The sequence below is a fragment of the Phacochoerus africanus genome, chromosome 10 (genome assembly GCF_016906955.1).
Source record: "Phacochoerus africanus isolate WHEZ1 chromosome 10, ROS_Pafr_v1, whole genome shotgun sequence".
NCBI lineage: Eukaryota > Metazoa > Chordata > Mammalia > Artiodactyla > Suidae > Phacochoerus > Phacochoerus africanus.
Window position 1 is genome coordinate 115,895,313 of NC_062553.1, and position 21,687 is coordinate 115,916,999.

Consider the following 21,687-nt stretch of genomic DNA (forward strand, 5'->3'; position numbering starts at 1 on the left):
AAAACTAAAATTTCCAATTTTCCTGTCTTTTTCTCATGTGTAAAAGTCACCAAAGATGTAAGGCAGAAAGTGGGCAGTAGGAAAGCCCATTCAATTCTATTCTATTTGCAAATTATAATTTAAGGTAGCTTTTGACTGTGTATTTGCATTTATTTTCAAGTAACCTCAGTAAACTTTATGTCATGGTAATTTCATAAAGTTGGGAAGTATGAAGATTAAGAGACTACTGATTAAAACTGAGTGAAAATATGCTTCCCCTCTGGGTCCAGTTTTTGCCTTTACAATCCTGAATGTCTAATAAAATCCCCAAAAGATCTAAGTCTGGATTATCATCACCTAATCTGTTTTACCTGTTTTAATTTGCATCAGCCCAGTCACAAGTAGCAAGATTTCTGGAAGTATCTGCCTCCAGTCTACAGCTATTATGTTTTGAAAAGTCTAAGACTTGATTCTGCAAATACATAGAAGTTTCCCATTCTTAAAACAATGTTTCTATCCTTCATTCCCCTCCACAAAGAACCGAACCGTTTCAATAAGAGTGTCACATGATGTATTTAAAAATTAGTTGTGGTTTGGTTCTCTTTACCTAAACCCACTGCCCCCCAACACACACACACACACACACACACACACACACACACACACACACACACACAAATGACCAAGTTTTTTTGTTTGTTTGTTTTGTTTTGGCATAAGGGTTTGTTCAGGGTCTAAAGCAGATGCAACTCAAAAATAACCCTCTTTCTATATTTTTTGAAAGCCCGAATTCATTTCTAAGGGAAAGTTATGTTTCAAGAGGAGGTGGAAGAGAGGGATGGCTTTGAGGAAGGCATTGGTGAGAGAAAAATTTCTCCAGAGTGTGGAAAGTCAGTGAGTTCTTTGAAGAGATGAGCCCTTTGCTCCACTCCATGAAAGTGACCTGAGTTCAGAGGGAAGAGCTGTGTAATATTCCTCATGGGAATGGACCTCAAGCAATGGGGTTCTCAGTGGAGAAACAATTAAATATTTTTCTCAATTCAAAACTAACATGTCATAGACAACTTCTGATAATGTATGAATCTTGGGTGAGGAGGGTGTGTGGTCCACAGTTTTAGGAATCGTACTCTATTTCAAATTGTTCCTTACTATTGTTTAGAATAAAAGATGTATCCTCAGTGAGATCTTTAGAACTCATTCATCCTGAATAACTGAAACCTTATACCCACTGAACAGCAGCCTCTGTTCCCTTTCCACTCCTCCCCCAACTCCAAGCAACCACCACTGGTTTCTGTTTCTGAGTTTGACTGTATTAGATAGCTCCTATCAGTGGAATCATTCAGTATTTGTCCTTCTATGATTGGCCTGTTTCTTCTTCTTCTTCTTCTTCTTTTTTTGTCTTTTCAGGGCCAAACACATGGCATATGGAGGTTCCCAGGCTAGGGGTCAAATCTGAGCTGCAGTTGCTGGCCTATACCACAGCCACAGCAACGTGGGATCCGAGCCACGTCTACAACCTACACCACAGCTCATGGCAATGCTGGATCCTTAACCCACTGAGAAACCCTGGGGATTGAACCTGCGTCCTCATGGATACTAGTCAGATTCGTTTCCACTGAGCCACGGTAGGAATACCCCAAGGCCTGTTTCCACTTAGGACAATGTCCTCAGGTTCATCCATGTTGTCACATATCACAGGTTTTTCTTCTTTTTAAAGGCTGAATAATATCAATATCACATTTTCTTTATCCATTCATCCGTTGATGGACATTTGGGTTGTTTTTATAGCTTGACCACTGTGAATAATGCTGTAGTGAACATGGAAGGGCAAATATCTCTTGGAGATACTGATTTTATTTCTTTCAGGTGTGTAACTAAAAGTGGGATTGCTGGACCATATGGTAGTTCCATTTTAATTTTTTGAGGAAACCGTATTATTTCCACAGGGGCTGAATCATTTTATATCCCCACCAATATTGTACAAGGATTCCAATCTCTCACCATCGTCACCAACTTTTATCTTTTTTTTTCTTTTTTGGATAATAGCCATTCTAGCAGGTGTAAGGTGATATCTCATTAGGCTGAGTTCAGTTTTGTGAACTGCTTTTCTTTCTAGCCCATTCCCCAAGCCTTTAGAAGAAAAAATAAACAATATTCACCTAAAATATTAGTTCTTAACACATTTTGGAACACAAGACCCCTTGGAGAATCTGATGGAAGTCATAAGACTCTCCTACTAGTAAAATGCACACATACAATAAATAATACAAATTATTTCTCAAATGACAGACCAGAGTTATAAATTTATGAAGTCCAGTCACTTACCTACATTAAGTAATTTTCCAGATGTCTTGGCACATAATGACTTAACTCCGTGATTGGCAAGGTTTTCTATAAAGAGCAGGAGGATACATATTTTTACTTTTGGGGTCAATCTTTATCAAAACTGCTCTTCATTTGTAGAAACTTGCCATAGAAAATACATAAACAAATGAGCATGACTGTTTTCCAATGAAGTTATTTGCAAAAACAGGTTGTGGGTGGCTTTGGCCCTCGGGCTGCAGTATGGCAATTCATGAATTATGTCTAAAGGATTGAATGGGTTGCAATAGTTAGGAACTGGGAAACTCTTGACTACACACCCACACTATGAAGACCACACAGATCCACTGTAAAAGAGTCACAGCTGCTGTATGTCCTTTCTCTGGAATGCCTAGGCTGGGATAAGAACCACTGAGATGGTCCTCCTCTCCCATCGTATTTGATAACCATCTTTAAATTTGCATTTGGTGGCAACTGGTGTCATCTTTCAATTGTTTTGGAACATCATCAGAACCATCCATGAGTGCTTTTACCAGTGACATAAATCATAGTACATTTTAATTTCTGACTGGGAAGATAGGAAACACTCAGGATTTAGTATGCATTTCTCTATACCTACCTTCCCCCATGTCTTCTTAAGGACACATGCCTCTTTAAGGAATCTGTTTAGGGTTCCATTCTATTGTCTATTTTCTATTACTCTTTTTCAAATTTGTTCCTGGAAAGCACTCTTGATGACATTCACAGTAAAACAAACAAACAAACACCTCCAAAAATTGTAGCAATGAGTATAATTCTATACAGTATATGTCTGTATGTTTAAACACCATTGAAAGAAAAACTTACAAGCATCTTGCTGATAGCTGGCAGCAAGTCTTCGTGAAGAATAAACACTGTCAGACTAACCTGATCTATTAGGATAAAAGTCCAAGGTAGATCAAGAAAAAGAGATCTAATTTATCTTGGCTCTAGGAGAGTTAGGTGATTCAGTTGTATGAGGCAATAAATTTAGAAAACATGGTCTGGACAACTTAACTATTAGCTGAGAATATAAACTGCTAGAGGGTCAAAAAATAATAAAAGGTGTTTTTCAAAGTCAGTTAGGAACCTAGATTTTTTTTTTAAGTTTTCATCAGCAGCATAGATAAAGAAATAAAAAGCCAACCCAGATGTCTTAGAAAAATACATCTTAGAAAAGTGATTTAAGAAGAAATGGAAAATCTAAATATACCAATAATCACCAAAGACATTTAATGAGCAGCTTAAAATCTAATTCTTATTATCCTGTCCCCAAATATACTGCATGGTTTTATAGGCCAGCAAAACAAGCATTTGAGTAAGATAATCTCTAGCTTATAAAAACAGTTCTAGAGAACAGAAAAAATATTTTTCCTCTAGGTTAATGGTGCTAGAAAAGCCTTGACCTTGATACCCAAACAAATCAGGATAATATCAGAAAATGACAATCACTTGACAATAACATCTGATGATAAAATTGAAAGTAGAACATTAACAACTGCAAAAAAAAAAGAGCTAATCTTGAGCAAGTTAAGTTTTTTCCAGGAGTATAAGGTCAGTTTAACAATAGAAAATATATTAATGGAATTAGCCTCATTAAAACACTAGAAGGAGAAAAAGCAGATGATTACCTCAGTGGATACAGAAAACACATTTGCTAAAATCAGTAATCTATAAATAATCAAGTTGAAATTGAAGGGAATTACCATGTTTATATGCATAAGCTCAGGAAAAAAAAAAAAAAAGACTGGACACTGTTAGGATGTTAATTCTTCCCTAAGCAATCTCTAAATCCAATAAAAGCTTTTTCATGGAACTTGACAAGTAGATCTTAAATTTTAGGTGGAAGAGAGCAAAAGGGTTGGAACAGCCAAGATAATTCTGAGGGAGAACAAGGCAGGCTTCTCTCTGCCAGACATCAAGTCTTAGAAAGCTTCAGGTAATTAAGAGGGTAATTAGCATTAATTATTCTGTTCTGATCATTTCTGTAAAGCATCCAAGATTTACTGCCAAGGAGGAGGTGGAAATTGGGCTAGGTTTGGAAGGGAGCCTTAGAAATAATGAAAGCCTTAGGACATAGAAGGTAAAATTAGGACTGTGCAGCCTGATGCTAATTCTAATAATACTGTGCAAACAATAATGAACAGGTTAAAAGCAACACTTCTAAAGTATATTCAAATTTCACAAAGAGAAAGTCAATTCATAGCTGCTGTTCCTTTCCATTGACATATACACCGAGATGACTTTTAAATGCAGAGCAAAGAATTTGGCTAAAATAGAATTTCCTTGAGGTGAGATATAGAAAATATACTAAAGATTTACTGAGAAAGAAGCTCAAATCTCTTGCTCTGGGTGCCTTAAAAAATCAGATTGACTTTAGTCTGTCAGGAAATTTGGGTGTTGATTTACCAGAGGTGTTGAAATTCATATTTGGCTACCTCAACAATTTCTAGTTGTGTAATTCTAGGAATAATGTGAAGATGCTCTCTTATGGTGAGACTGAGAGGGGAAATTAAGCTGTATCAATGCATATGCATTGTTTCCTCTCTCCATGACTTCCTTTCACTTCTTCAAATACAGACACAAAATGCTTTCCCAAAGTAACTATCTGCTGTCAATTCAGCAGCAAACATGCTTTCAAGGACTCAGTTAAAAATCTACTCAAAGAATATCACTGTCAACACAGCACTGTGGAATTTTTAAACTAAAAATATAATAAGGGAAACACAGCTACCATTTGCCTAGGAATGTACTTATGTATTTTCAGTCTCATTAAATTCAAAGCAAACCATGATGGTTTATGAAGGATCTAATAGAAATAATAGAGATGTATGAAACAAAGAAATAAGTCAGATGACCATTTAAAAGTTTCAGTGAGAGTAAATTGGGTTACATAGAAAAGTACTTTTATTACAATTTTATATAGTCAACTCCTAGTTGGTTATTTTGCCTAATTACTGAGAAGTTTCCAGGGGATAAGACTGTTGTTCTCTTAAGTCCATCTGGTCTAATGCTTCATTTAGGGCCTGTGTTTCCTTGTCGATTTTCTGTCTGAATGATCTGTCCATTGCTGTAAATGAGGTGTTCAATTCCCCTGCTATTATTGTGTTATTGTCAATTTCTCCTTTTAAGGGTGTTAGCAGTTGTCTATAAAACTCTTAGAGGAAAACATAGGCCAAACACTCTCTGATATAAACCACAGCAACATCTTCTCAGATCCACCTCCTAAAGTAATGACAATATAAACAAAAATAAACAAATGGGACTCAAAAGTTTCTGCACAGCAAAGGAAACCCTAAACAAAATAAAAAGACAACCCACAGAATGGGAGAAAATCTTTGCAAATGAATCTACTGACAAGGGATTAATCTCCAAAATTTACAAATACCTTCTGTAGCTCAGTACCAAAAAAAACAAACAACCCCATCAAAAACTGGGCAGAAGATCTAAACAGACAGTTCTCCAAAGAAGCCATATGGATGGCCAAAAAACACATGAAAAGATGTTCAACATCACTCATTATTAGAGAAATGCAAATCAAAACCACTATCAGGTACCACTTTACACCAGCCAGAATGGCCATCATCAAAACTTCTACAAACAATAAGTGCTGGAGAGGGGGTGGAGAAAAAGAACACTATTACACTCTTGGTGGCATTGTAAATTGGTGCAACCACTGTGGAAGACAGTATGGAGATTCCTCAGAAAGCTAAAAATAGAACTACCATTTCATCCAGCAATCCCACTCCTGGGCATCTTTGCAGAGAAAACAAGACTCGCAAAGACACCTGTACTCCGATGTTCATTGCAGCACTATTTCCAATAGCCAAGACATGGAAACAACCTAGATGTCCATCGACAGAGGAGTGGATCAAGAAGTGGTACATAGACACAACAGAATATTATTCCGCCATTAAGAGGAATGAAATACCGGCATTTTTAGCAACGTGGACATAGAAATTATCATGCTAAGTGAAGTCAGTCAGACAGTGAGACACCAACATCAAATGCTATCACTTACACTTGGAATTTAAAAAAAGGACGCAATAAATTTCTCTACAGAACAGATACTGACTGTTATGGTTTCCAAATGAGACAGGTTTTGGGGTGGGGGGATGCACTGGGGGTTTGGGTTGGAAATGCTGTAAAATTCGGTTGTGATGATCACTGTACAACTGTAAGTGTAACTGAGTAATAAAAAATGCTATAAAAAAAGATTGTTATTCTCAGTAAAATATGTGCTGCACTTCGAAATTATACTGGGCTACCTATTATTCTCAGATAATTGAGCTAGCTATTCTGTGCAAAGGAGGAAGCATGATACAAGGAAAATAGTCTGTGGGACTCCCAGGCTGTGCATGTCGTCCCTTCTGAGATGCAGGCAGATGGTGAGAATTGATCTGTGACTGAACACAGACATCAGACATTGAAACATGTCGTTGAAGCAGCCCCAGTGACAGAGAAATGCCATCTCCTACAGACTGCACATTCCACAGTTTAATTTTTTCAACGGACATTCAGTAACACTCATTTAACGGATATATTTACTAAGCACCTCACCTGAGCCTTGTCCTATGCTGGGACAGGTTTATAACGGTAAACATCAAACTGACATTTGCTGAAAACCCTCTTTTCTCACGTTGGTCTAAGCATATTCCTTTTTGTCTTTTCTTCCTTGGACAAGGAAAATAATTTACCAATATCTTCTTAATAAAAACTATTCAGATGACATAGGCAATAACTTTCACTTCTTAGTCTTCTTTAGTAGTGGATTTGCTAAATACGTTTTAAGAATGTTAAACAAAATAAGACAAAAATCCAATAAGAAAAGCCCACTTGCCTGATTCCTAGAATCGTCTACAGATGGGAAAAGAAAACTTCATATGCATTTTTACCCCACACAGAAGCTGTGAAAATATATTATTCATTCTGTAAACATTTACTGAGGCCCTACTATGTGCTTGACACTGGACAAGGAACTGAAAGTATAATGGTAGATAAAACAGATTGCTTGGAACTTACATTCTATTAGGAACATATACTAAACATATACAAATGTATGATGGGGAGAAAGGGAGTAAACAGGAGAGGCCACTTTAGATTAGCTGGGCAGAAAGCTTCACAGCTAACACAGTATCTGACTCACGTTACGCAAATGTTCAGGACTCTTTAGATCAGTCATACAGTAAATGTTCCCCTCTGTTTGCAGCTGAATTTTGTTTTCTTGATTATAAACTGTTTTATTCATGTCAGATAAACTAGACCTAAAAGCTAACAAACACAAATGAACAAAACCTGGCTGCTTTAGAGAGCTGTGAAAAAAAGGAACAATGCAAAAGCAAATAATGATTCTTTTATTGTAAATATTGAAAAAAGATGCTAATGTTTGTAAAAGTCTTTAGGGCAAAACCCTGAATTCTCTTACAATTTGCTTCTTTTAGATCAGAAATAACATTTTGGGGGTCATGGATCCTTTTGAGAATCTATTTAAGACTATGGTCCCCCTCTCCGGGGAAATGTATGTACCACAGGGTACAATTTCAGCAAAAGGTTCACACATTCTCTGCCTCAGGTTACAAACCCTTTAAATTATTGCCAGACATAAAACTTACCTTGCTAGATGTCAAAATGTATTATAAAGCTGCAATAATTTAGTGAGTGTGATTCTCATACAAGAATTCAATAGAAAGGAATGAAAGTGAAGAAAGTCCAATGTATACTTAATATTCTAAAGGCATCTTGAATCAATGAAAAAAGTTAGATTTTTATAATGGTATGGTGAAAATGAACTAATATCACAAAAAGAAAGTAGATTTCTATCTCAAAGCACCCACCAAAAGAAATTCTTGCTGAGTTAAAGATTTAAATGTGAAAAGTAAAACTATTAAAGAATTAGAATATCAAAAATATAGGTGGCAGAGTTCCTATTGTGGCCCAGCGGGTTAGGAACCCAACATAATGTTTGTGAGGATATAGTTTTGATACCTGACCTTACTCAGTGGGCTAAGGATCCAGCGTTGCTGTGAGCACTGGTGTAGGTCACAGGTGTGGCTGCAGCTCTGATTCAACCCCTAGCCCGGGAATTTCTATATGCCTCAGGTGTGGCCATAAAAAAGAAAAAAGTATATATTAGGTGAATAATTTTTTATCACTGGGTGGGAAACATCTTTCTAAGAAGAAAGCACAAGAAAAAGAGTGACATAGAAGACCAAATGTGTATTTTAAACTTTATAACAGCAAAACAAAGACAGACACAACATCTTCCTCCATAAAGGCCAAACTTAAATTATAACATAATTTTAAAAAGTCTTTAATCTATAAATAAACCTTTACTAATCCATAAACGATGAAAGCACCAGATGAAAAATGAGGCAGAAATATATATACAATACTTGGCTTCACAGCAAGAGGTCAATATATGTGTTGATTAAACAAAAAAAATATGAATAGGCAATTTACAGAATGTAAATAGCCAATAAACATATGAAAAGTATGCAATCATATGAATAATTTCAAGAATGAATATCAAAACAAAATAGGTATTTGCTCATCAAAGTTGTCAAGATGAAAACAACATTCTGATAATGCCTGTGTTGGTTAAGGATACAAGGATATAAATTATCACAAGTTCCTAGGAGTGTAAACGTATACCTTCCAGAAAGGAATATTTGGCAATATAGATCAAGCACACTAACACATGGCGCAGAATTTGCAAATTTGAAACTCCATTTAATAGAAGTTTTTTCATCCTTCTGCAAGAACAAAAAATCGAAAGTTCCATTCTGAAAGTAAGTATGAAAGGTCCACAGAGCAATGTCAGGAAGTGCTTGTGGTACATGCCTTTTCTCTTTGATGGACCCAGTAAAATGTCTTACACCAAGGCGATAGCATTCAGAATCTCTGTTTCTAAAATGGAAGATGCGATGGCCTCTTCTTTGTTTTCTTCTTCCTTCCTTCTTTTTCTTTTCTTCTTTTCTTCCTCCTTCAACTACATGGCAGGTGGTACATTATTACCTGCAACCCCCTTCCATCAAGGTTCTACATCCCCACCCTGTTAAACTCAGGAGGGGCTGTGCAATTTGCTACCGTCAACAAAATTAGGGACATCACATCTAAGCAGAATCTTTAGTAGCCAGCTGATAGTTTGCCATGTCTATTTTTCCTTCACCATGAGATCATGTTCCCAGGAGAGGCTGCTTGGTCAAATGTGAAAATAATGCTGAGTCAGTGCTAACTTGGATGGATGTATAGTCAGAGCGAAAAATACATCTTCCTTGCGCAGAACTTCAGAAGGTACGTGGATTTTGTTACCATAGGCTGTTTCAGCCAATCCTGAGACTGCTGAATAGCCTGAAGTTGAAATATCAGCTCTGCCACTTACTGGCTAAATTCATATCTGGGTCTGCTTTAAGCATGATACATTGGACTTAGTTCTATAAAATAGGATTACTTATAGCACTGGGAACTATGTCTGGTCACTTGTGATGGAGCATGATAATGTGAGAAGAAAGAATGTATATATGTATGTGTGACAGGATCACCTTGCTGTGTAGTAGAAAATTGACAGAACATTGTAAATCAGCTATAATGGAAAAAATAAAAATCATTATAAAAATAAATTAATAAAATGGGATTAGTAATAGTGTCTGCCTTTTAGGGTCATTATGAGGATCGAATGACTTAAAAAAGACTAAGTTATTATTTGTAAACTGCTTAGAATAGCACTTAGCAAATATATTAAATATAGTATTAGCATTTGTTAAATAAATCCATGCTTTTTTGGTACGAATGTGTGTGTGTGTGTGTGTGTGTGTGTGTGTGTGTGTAACAAAATCTAGAAAGGAATACCACATAGGATTAACTGTTACTTTAAAATGTTTCCTCTTTATGTTTAGCCATGTCTTCCAGTTTTTTTTCAACAGACATACATTTCTGGTGTAATTTTAAAAATCTATTAAACTTCTATTTGCATTGAGTCTGCTTTTTAAAAATTGTACTATAAAAAAGGTATGCTTTATTATGACTTCACTACTTCCACAGGAACATATCTCTAATTTTATTATGAAAATCAATGGAAAAAACAGGTGTCAGAATGTGGAAGTTCTATTAATGGCAATTTTCTTGGACCATGGAGCAGGCAACACTTGTAGCCAAAATCTTGAGAATGAGGTAAAATATTTAATTATTCTTACGTACATTTTATTTTGAAGGTATGCTCTGAATATATTTTGATTTCTAATAGGACTGAAATTTGTCTCCTTAAATAAGATAATGTTGCTTAGTTGTTAATACTTATACCCCTGCCTCTAGGCCAGGCCCAAAAGTCAAGGAGGGGTAAACTCTGGCTTCTAATATTATAACTGTGGGGGAGAGAGATTGGTAAGGAGCATCTTTGCTTTTGATGGACAAGGATGGGGTGAGACCAGGTCACTTGCTGGAATTGTTGTCATTGTGAAAGCTTTCTGCTGCTTGCATCTAACCCTTTTTGTTTGCTTGGTGGAGAAGGAGCTGTGGCAAGGATTTGCACAGAAAAATCATGATCCCAAAGCAATCATTAACACCCTACATATGACTGACCTCAGCCATCACAGCTGGAGAATTCTATGCCTGAGAACAAGGGTGGGAGAACAGTAGGGTCACTTCCTTTTTTATTCTCCATACTCATCATATGGCCTTTGTGGTGGGGGACATTGGGATAGGATGCTTTGAGTCACTTGGGGAGGATGGAGAAGACTCTTTTGGATGGTGCACATTCTGTAACAGGTACCTAGCTCCAGGGAAGTTAGGAAAGGCCTTCCTCAGGAGGTCAAGTCTAAGAACAGAAGGATGAATGAGATAAAGCTAGTGGAAGGACTAAGAGGAGGTTATTCTCATAATGGAACAACATGCAAAAAGTTCAAGGTAACAGCATCAAAACTACCAAATATTAAATAAAACATTTACAATGAAAATTACTAAATATTGCTGAGAGTAATTACAGCAGATCTAAATGGATGGAAAGGTACATTATGTTCATGGATTGGAAGAAAATATTATGTTCATTTTCCCTAAATTGGTCTAAAGATTCCAGGCAATACCACAAATCCCTGTAGCCTTAAAAAAAAAAAAAAGAAATTGATAAACCAATTACAAATTTATATAGAAATACAGTGGATTTACAACAGCCAAAAAATATAGAAAATCAAAAATGAAATTGGGAGATAAACTAGCTAGTTTCAAGACTTACTATAAAACTTCAGGAGTTCTTGTTGTGGCTCAGTGACAATGTACCCAACTAGTGTCCATGAGAACATGGGTTTGATCCCTAGCCTCATTCAGTGGATTAAGGGTCTGGCATTGCCACCAGCTGTGGTGTAGGTTGCACGTGTGGCTCGGATCCTGTGTGGCTGTGGCGTGGGCCAGCAGTTGCAGTTCCAATTAGACCTCTAGCTTAGGAACTTCCAGATGCCACAGGTGCAGCTCTAAAAAGACAAAAAAAAAAAAAAAAAAGAAAAGAAAAAAAAGAAAAAAAAGAGAGAGAGAGACTTACTATAAAGCTTCAGTAATCAACCGATTAATGGAACGGACTAGAGAATTCAGAAAGAAATTCATACATATACATTAACTGAGTTTTAACTGAGGTGCCAAGTCAATTCAAAGAGGAGAGGAAAGAATTTTAAACAGATGGTGCTTTAACAACTGAATATTCTTCAAAACTTACCTCTGTAAGTGAATATTGATTTGAGATGAGTCATAGGCCTAAATGTAAAAAGCTAGAACCATAAAGGTCCTATAAGAAAACATAGAAAGAATCTTTATAACCTTAGGGTAGATAAAGATTTATTAGAGAACACACAAAATATTAACCATAAAAGAAAAATAAAGGCAAGTTAGGGTTATTGAAAATTGAAACATTCAATATGAAAAATGAGTAAGTAAGCCACATACTGGAAAAAAAGCTTCTTAATACAGATAGATGACAAAGGACTCATATTCAGAATATATAATCAACAATAAAAAAACCCCAAATTGGCCTAATTTTCAAAATGAACAAAAGACTTGAAAAGATACTTTATAGATGATGCTTAACATCACTAGTCATCAGAGAAATGAAAATTAAAGCCACAGTGAGATACCATTTCATGTCCATCGGAATGATAAAACTTAAAAACAAATTGGAGTTCCTGTCATGGCTCAGTGGTTAATGAACCTGACTAGTATCCATGAGGACATGGGTTCGATCCCTGGCCTTGCTCAGTGGGTTAAGGACCCCAAGTTGCTGTGACTGTGGCATAGGACAGCAGCTACAGCTCCAATTCGACCCCTAGCCTGGGAACGTCCATATGCCTCAGGTGAGGCCCTAAATAGACAAAAGACCAAAAAAAATTTTTTTAATTAAAAAAAAAAATGACAACATCAAATGGTGAGGAAGTGGAGACAAGGGAATATTTATACATTGCTGGTGGGAATATAAAATGGTACAATCACTCTGGAAAATTATTTGGCAACTGACATTCATTTCTTCAATGACCCAGCAATTCTACTACTAGGTATTTACCCAAGAGAAATGAAAATATATGTCCACAAAAAGACTTAAAGAAGAATATTCATAGACCTTATTCGTAACATCTTCAAAGTGAAAATTCAAATAAATACCAATAGGAGAATGGACAAACAGATTTTGATATATTTATATAATGAAGTACTACTTAGGAATAAGAATAAACTGTTGATACACATAACAAAGTGGGTATTTCTCAAAAAAATCATGATGAGCAAAAGAAGCCGGACACAAAAGTCTATAAACTAAACGACTTCACTTATACGAAGGCCAAAAATAGGCAAAACAAATGTAGGGTGATAGAAATCAGAGAGTGGTTGCATTTAGGGTGGGGGAAATTGAACAGAACGCACATGAGAGAATTTCCTGGGTTGATAGAAATATTCTGTATCACTCTGCTGTACAGCAGAAATTAACAAAACATTGTAAATCAACCTCAATAAAACTAAATTTAAAAAAGAAAGAGTCTATATCTTATTTCTGGTGCTGGTTGTCTGAGTATATACAGCTGTCAAACTTCTCAAACACAACACTTAAAATCTGTTATTTTATTGTCTATAAATTATAGCTCAATTAGAAAAGGAAGCCCAGGATAAAAGAGCATGGCATGTTGACAGCTGCAAATGACTAAGATACTCAGGGCTGATGGCTAATCTTTTCTTCAGATTTACTCCAGAGAGCAAGAGATCAGACCCTTGTCTCCTTCATACACGGCTCCTGTATTTTAATCCACAGTGATGAGTTATCCGTTAAAGCCCTTTCTCCTCATGCTATGTATCATACAGGAGTTAAAAACACCAAAATCGTTTAAATACATTCTTACCTCAAGTGGAATAATCTAGGACATATAAAAAATAATCAGCAGCATCTAAGAAAGGACATGCTATCTGTTTTTAAAAACTTTGGCTGGTGGAATAAGGACAGTTTGGGTGGGAGAATTACTCAAAAAAGCTTCTGTACTTACTCCTTCCACCTGCAATTTATATTCCATGTGTTTTACCAAAAAATAAATAAAAAATGACACCTGAAAAAAAAATGCTGTGACCATACCTTATATCATGATATAAAGAACTTAACTACTTCATGAATCTTTCTCTCGTACACTGCTACAGGCAAGGCACTGGGTCTCTTGCAACTCATCTTTGTATCCTTAGAAGAATCTAGGTCAGGGTCTTGAAAATAATGGATCCTCAATAATTATTTACAAACTTGAGTGAATAAATCAATGTATTTGCTGATTAGCTAAAATTTAAGTCCAAATTACTTGTTCCTGTCATGGGAAATAGACTGCAGTTATTTTATAATACCTTCATATAAAAATGTCTGAACAGCGATCTCAATTGGCAATTATTGGGAAATACATTTTAAAGTAGTGTCCGAAATGATGTATAAGTCCAGCTCACCCCAGCTTAAAAATACAAGCATACAGTAACAACCTGACTAAAGTAAGAAAAAATTTTAAGTACCATTGTTAAAAATATAAAAAAAAAAAGCAAACAAACCCCACTGAGTCTACTTTTGGTCTTCATTTGAATTTCTAAGTGATTATAAGGCTGCATGTACATTGTTTTGAGCTGAACACCACACTGGCAAGATCAGAAAAGCTGTGAACTGAGAAGGAAATTGTTATTCCAGTGATGGAACCTCCTCTCATGAGTATCATTCTGCTGGCAGCTGAGACTTCAGGGGATGCTCAGTATGAAAACCAGCAGTCCTTTAATCACACATTACAAGTGCATTTGTGATGCTTTGCAGGCAGCCTTCCTCCAAGATTTTCCTGCTGTATTCTTTCCCAAGAACAACAGATTCAAGATGGCTAATGTTGTTTCCCAGTTATGCTAAGGACCTCCTGAATGCTATTGGGCTTTCATCAGGGAGCTAGATGGCAAAACATCAAATGCGAATATCTCGTTTTAAACGGGGACTCCCACAATCATGTTATTTTTGGGAGAGCAGCTCTCTGGCTCCATAGATATCACTTGAACAGAGTAGCCACGTTCTTCTGCAGCTCTTGCTCGATCCAGATCCACCAGGCACATGCACTGTTTTCCTGAAATACGGTAAAATGATTATTATGAAACCCTTCAGCTAACGGTGCAATTTTAATTTGTTTAGGGGACTCTATACAGTGACCAAATTTATGAGTGCTATGCAGAATGATGTTTGCCCTTAAGTCTTGTTTAGTTTCTTTCAATATAATTCTTGATCAGTATGAAGATAAGACAGTTAAGAATATATGACATTTCACAGATTTGTTTCTGATAGTAATTTAAAGAATGTTAACCTTTTAAAATATATTTATGAATAAATGTAAAGTAAAAAATACAGATTCTATTTCCCACTTTGTTTAAAAAATCCATTTTAAGAACTTATTTCTTCATGCCCTATGAAAATGCATTATCTATAATATTGTAAAAAAAAAAAAAATCTGTCGTCAAGAATATCTAAAATAACATCCAAGCAAAGGAACACCTGAAAGACATGTTACATTCTGTACATGGAGTTTTTAGGACAATGAAGAAATGAGAAATAGAAAATATTGAGAAAATTCTCAATTGTGCGCTGCTTATTTCAGGTGAATGTGTAATGTTGAGTATAATATAATTTTAATTTAACAGAGCTCCTGTACCCTTATGAAATAGTGGTGTTCAATTTTCTTTCTAATCTTGGAAAACAAAGAAGGAAACCTGACTGGCAAGTAAAACAGTTAATTTGTGTCCTTTGTCAAATGCAAACTTCTATTTCAAAGTAGCTAGGGAAAAAAGCTGATTTGGGGTTGAATAAAGTCAAAGGCAAGGTTTACTTTTATACTTTCAACTTTTTTAAATTCAATATGTAAACTTTTTCATCCTCTTGGAAGAAATTTACTGACTGTGCAGAACTTTATTCATTTCATTTTTCTCAATAATTATTAAAATGCCTAAATATTATTTTAAAATGATTTATTTGAACGACAGTAGAGATTTCTAAACTAAAACAGCTTCAGAACTGAAGATAAGTAACTGAAGGAGAAAAGTTCTTCTGTGGAAGGCAGAAGACTCCTCCCAGAAAAACAATGGAAGGTGAAGTCAGTAGGTGAGAAATCGACACGAAAGATTCAGATTTAAAAATATTTTGTACATATCCCTTGAACGGCCCCATGACAAAAAGGATGAACCGTGATAGGAACGATACAAAAAGAGATGTCTAGAATTCCAGTCAGGCTAAATGGCTCCCTCTTCATCAACAGCTGCATGGCTGACATTCTTTCTTTCTCTTAAAATACTGTTCTTCCTTTAAGATATCTGTAAATGTCCCCCACCTCCACCCAACCCATCTACTTTTCAATTTAAGATAAAACATTCTCTGTCAGAATGGGATGCTCTGCATTCCTCCAGTACCCACCCTGGGTTTACACTGCAGCTCATTTACCCTTGGCTTTGATCCCAGTCCAGTTAATTTTTCCTTCTGCATTACGTAGATGAATCTCATGTTTTTACATGTTGAAGAAGTGTCTTCACAACTGAAATTCAGTTAGTAGTCTACTTTTTGGGGCCTAGGAAGCTTCCTAAAATGTTCACAGAGCAAAAGCATTGCTCGTGCAAGGAAGAGATGCAGACACTTGCTGGAGCCTGTGACTTTGAACCTGACCTTCCCTCCCGTCACACCAGCAATCATGACAAATGCTCCTCCTCCTCAACTCTAGCAATTTCCCTTCCAGGTACTCCCTTCGGGTTTGACTATAACATCAACATGGACACCCCCACCCACCACACCAACTATATCATCACTGAGTCTGGTGGGGTTGTCGCAAATGCAACTTGAAATATGCAAGTGAGTTATACTTCAGTATGTGTATCCGGCTGTGCATTCAACTAACGCAGCATGTTGGGAATGGGGAAAGGGAATGAAAGAGAGAGGTTGTACGCAGGAAAGAGCAAGGCTTCTCTGTACATTTAAGCTTCAGAGTGTGAAAAAAGAAGGAAATTATTTGTTCCTTCAGACTCAGGTCTCAGATGCCTCTCCATCGGTGATTATCTTGCTATGCTGAGTTTCATTTTAGAGTTTAAAGATAACTATTTCTCATACAACATGGCCCCTCAATGCAACTACTACACCTGGCGCTTAGCCAAAGAAACAGCAATCTGCTTTCTACTATATCATGATCATTTCCAATGGGGGGCTTTTCTGAATAACTTTTAGGATTAGCTTGGACTCCATTCAGTCATTACAAGTCCTTCCAGTGAGGTAATTCTATCACTGGGGGCACTGCAAAAAATGGAGCTTTATGTCTGGATCAAATATCTTGGGTTTATAGTGTGGTTTTACTACCTACCAGCTGAAGGATCCTGGGCAAGCTTTTGTCCCAGTACTCTCATCTGTAAAATGTAAATAATAGCACATACTCTGCAACCATTGCCATAAGAATTTACTGAGATAATTGGTGGAGGCATTTATCTCAGAGCTTAAATGTGCAATAGCTGTTAGCTGCTATTACCCTTCTAAATATGATTTTTTTTTTCCTAAAGCAAAGTCTTGGGTAAATTCATTATTTAAACTTGAAATGCTATTTTTCCTCCAAGTTAGGTAATATTTAACACTACAAATGTCAAATAAATTGCTCTATGATTAATAATATATGAGCGTATTTTTTCTGACAAAGAAAACATGATCCCTTGTGACGGAGATGTATCAATTTTGGCATGCATAGTTGATATTTACATCTTTAATATCTTCTTCTGTGACTTTTGATAAGATTCATCAGTTTGTAACAAGATCATGAGCTCTAAAAAAACAATTCTACTCAATATAAGAATAACATTGAAAATATTTTTAAAAGTATTGATGTTGACAAAAATGGGATAAAATATTGTTACAGTTAGAGCCCTTTTCAAGATGGATTATTGTATCTGGGGGAAAAAAAAACTTTAGTGGTTCCCTTTTTCCTCATATGTAGCTGATCCATTCATTCCTAGGCATCTTGGATATAATCTGATCAACAGCTGCTCTATGAAAACACATACCTATGAGCCTTCGTTGAGGTGGAAGCTGGACAGCTGTCTGATCAGCAAACCTACACAGAATCATGTGTTCCTAAAAGAAAAAGCAATAGAATGTGGGTTTATTTTAATCTTTTGCTTCAAAATTAAAAACCCCAAACCTAACTCATTTTTCTGGAACTCTACAATGTTTAATTGAATAAAGTGCTGCACAAATAGTACTTTTCAAAGAAGCACATTTTCAGAAAATGGTACTCAATAAGTTTTTCCCTTTCAAGTAGAGGCATGAGAGATTCTCAGGGCCTTTTAACTAGCTGCTTTTAGCCAAAATGTGGTTACAATTTGTGGTTATAATATGTTAAAGACCTAAAATTCACTTATATTTTCTTTTTAATAAAATTTGAGTCTCAGGAACATGGCTCCAAGAAGGCATTCTAAGTGACTTTTCCTCCTACTACAGAGAAGAAAAGGAAGTGCTACAGAAGATCACTGCTGTGGCCTCTGCACTTCTCCCATCCTGAGCAGGGTGCTGGCTCCTCTTTTGCTTTGTTGGACTCACTTCGCTCAGTCCCGTCAGAGAAGAGGAGGCTGGCTTATCCACTCCTGGCACTTCTAAAGGCTGCAGCAGCTGCATCTATTTGTGCTTTAAGACAGACTGTGAAGGGGACCAGAGAGAACAACAGGGAGAGTATAGTTTCTGCTTCACGATTTTAGGAAAGATTACATCAGTGGAGGAAGCAAGGCTTTATAGAGACAGAGAGGTGATGAGTCTGCACAGCACTCTACAACCAGCAAGTTGCCAAAGGTGAGCGATTAGTGGGAGGTGAGATGACTGCAGCATCCCCAGGACAGCTGTTCATGCAGAACAGCTACAGCTTCCAGGTGTGTAAGTGATCTCACCTGTCAGCTTAGCAAACCCATGGAACTCAGATCCATCTTTTGTCTCCTGGGTCTTTTGGACATTCAGTTTGAGGCCTTCATCTTTTAAGGTTATTCTGATTACCCTATTAAATAAGTGATTGTGCAACGTTGGTTCTTTTTGAAGGATCACTTTTGTCCAAATTTTCTTGCATTTTTTAAAAAAACCTCTTTAACGCTAACTATAAAATTTAGTGGCAATGGGTAAGACACTAACAAAATGATTCAAATGAGTAACTTTTATTAAACTCCCATGAATATACATAAATAAAGGGGTGTAAGAGGAATTTAGAATTATGTAATTTGACAAAAAGCAAGTTCTTTGTCCTCATGTTTGTAAATTAAGGTTCCTTTTTAAGTAAGGGTAACGTCAAGGTAATCACAACCTCAAACGAGGTTCATTTCCCTTGTCCTGCTAAGTCCCACTGTATTTTGCTACAATTATTTGTATGTGTGTTCTCCCCAGTGGAAGTTAAATTCTGAAAGGAGAAAGCACACAATAGGTACTGAGTAAAGCTTTGCCGGCTAAACTGAACTGTGATGAACACTTCCAAAGCGAATCTCAAGATCCTGGGGCACCAAGTCCATTTAGTACTGCTTTCCAGTCCGCCCACCATGAATAAGAAATACTGAGCGATCACCTTGCAATAGAACCCGAGAGGCTAAGACTTCTCCATAAACCATTTGCACCTATGATGCTCAAAAGGGCTGTGGCTGGCCAAGCAGCTCTGGGGATGTGAGAGGAAGAGGAGATGAAGATGAACTGGGTGCTGGGAGTTGTATGTTCTCTAGAAGAGCCTGGGTGCCCTTACCTCTTTGTTTTTCCAGCCAGTGAGGCCGTGGGTTTTTCCATATATCCTCTTAGAGTTTGATTTATCTAGCATCACTCAAGGAAGGATTAAAAGCAAGGGTCTAGTTTTTGGTTTTTATTTTTCAGTTTTCTATTTTAGTGGCAGGGCCCTTTGAGAAAAAAGTGAGGGGTTTTGAATATTATGAAAATAAAGTTCCTGAGGTCCTAATTAAAAAAAAAAAAAAAAAAACTATAGTTTCATAGGACATGAAAATTCTAAATCCAGTAGGCAAAGATGAGAAAAGCTCTGGTTTTGGATGAAAGCATGAACACTGTACCTGGATGTACCTGGATGGGTGGGAGTGAGAGAGCTGGGGAGCTGGGAGAGGAGAGGGTAGGAGGTGGGGCAGGAGACAGAGTTGGAGGTGGGTATTTTAAGAGTTAAAAAGTAGACGGAGTTCCCGTTGTGGCTTAGCAGGTTAAGAATCCAACTGGTATCCATGAGGATGCGGATTCGTCCCTGGCCTCACTCGGTGGGTTAAGGATCCAGCATTGCCATGAGCTGTGGTGTAGGTCACAGACGCAGCTTGGATCTGGCATTGCTGTGGCTGTGGCATAGGATAGCAACTGTAGCTCTGTTTCGACCCCTAGCCTGTGAACTTCCATATGCTGCAGTATGCTACAGGTCTGGCCCTAAAAAGACAAAAAAAAAAAAAAAAAAGACTTGAAGGAGATAGATACAGGTGCCAGGCAGTGGAGGTGGCAGAAATGAACATCTTTAGGTTACTATAACTCACAGTTTCACTGTTGGAAAGGGAAGAAGGTAAAATTCCTAGAAGGCATGGGCTGGTATATGAAATGTGACTCTATATTTTTAGTGAGTCTGTGCAAGAAGTGGAAGCAACCAAACTAAGAGTCCAAACTAATTTATTAGCTTTTAAGGGGATTATTTATGGATTTCTGTCAAATATTATTATTATTATTTCTTAGACTGCACTATATCACACTGTTGATCGATTAACTAGTTAGTAGTGATGTTCAGAAAGCTGCAAACTGTTTTGCTCTGACTGGTTACTCAAAAACGTTCTGAGTACTGTCGGAAGACAACTCACTGTGGGTCTCTTGTGTTTCTCATGTTTTATGAGCAGAGGAAGGCACTGTCTTTGTTTTAGACCAGGGGCTGGCAAACTATGGCCCATGGGTCAAATCTAGCCTATAATCTGTTTTGGTATGGCTTGAAAGTTAAGAATGTTTTTTACATTTATAAAGGGCTGTAAATCAACAACGATGAAAGGACAGTGTAGAACATGCGGGAGATTTTTAAGCAGCTGGCAAAGCCTAAAATATTTACTTAGATTTTATAGAAAAATCTGCCTCTGTTCCATATTGTCTTTTCAAAGACACTTATATAGTGAACGGCCTTGAAAACTATAGAGTGTCTCCCTCTGGAGAAAAGAGGAGGCTTTTTTACTTAAAGATTATATCCTAACACATCTGGGTTTCCTAAACTGAGGTTTCCTCGTCTATAGTGTAACTCACTGTATATATGTATTCACTTTTGATGATGGCTATTTCTGATGGGTGTGAGGTGGTACCTGGCCCTGTGCTGCCCTGTGGGAATTGGGCCTCAGGGAGTCAGTGTAAAAATGATGGTAGTCTGGCTACTCCTACTGCCGTGAACAATTCTGTCTTTGTCTCTGACTCAGGAGTTTCCTGTCTTCTGCCAGTATCTGTGCATGAAACTGTGAGTGGGGTAAACTCTCAGACCCTTCACAAATTTTGTCCACTGCTTGAAGATTAGTCTTGATTTGCCAAAAAGAAAAAAAAAATCTATATTAGATACTCATGAGTAATTCAAGTATAACTATAGATTATATACTCCATTAGAAATTTGACAGGAAAAAAAAACATAAGGAATAAAAAAGGTATTCTTTTAAGGTTACCTTGTATGATAAAGTTTTCTTGAATTGTTCACTGAAATAGAAAAGAAAAAGGAATTACTCATCATTTTAAATACCAAAGATTGAGTAGAAGTAGTCTTGAAGAAATTAAATTATATTTTTCTGTATATTATTGTATCTTATCTAGAGAGTATATAATGCTATCCTGAACTAAAAACTATGCCAGTTCGAAATATTTTT

General features: G+C 36.7%; 1 protein-coding gene across 1 annotated transcript in view; it reads right to left on the reverse strand.

Moving 5' to 3' along the window:
* Positions 1 to 14,344: 14,344 nt before the first annotated feature.
* GSTCD (glutathione S-transferase C-terminal domain containing) overlaps positions 14,345 to 21,687 on the reverse strand; it is a 135,027-nt gene continuing 127,684 nt past the window's right edge. Inside the window, exons 10-12 of the mRNA XM_047798527.1 lie at positions 21,490 to 21,520; positions 17,863 to 17,932; positions 14,345 to 14,909 (exon numbers count right to left, since the gene is read on the reverse strand). Of these exons, the coding sequence (XP_047654483.1) occupies positions 14,773 to 14,909; positions 17,863 to 17,932; positions 21,490 to 21,520 (238 nt within the window). The 3' untranslated portion in view covers positions 14,345 to 14,772. The remainder of the gene's footprint in view (positions 14,910 to 17,862; positions 17,933 to 21,489; positions 21,521 to 21,687) is intronic.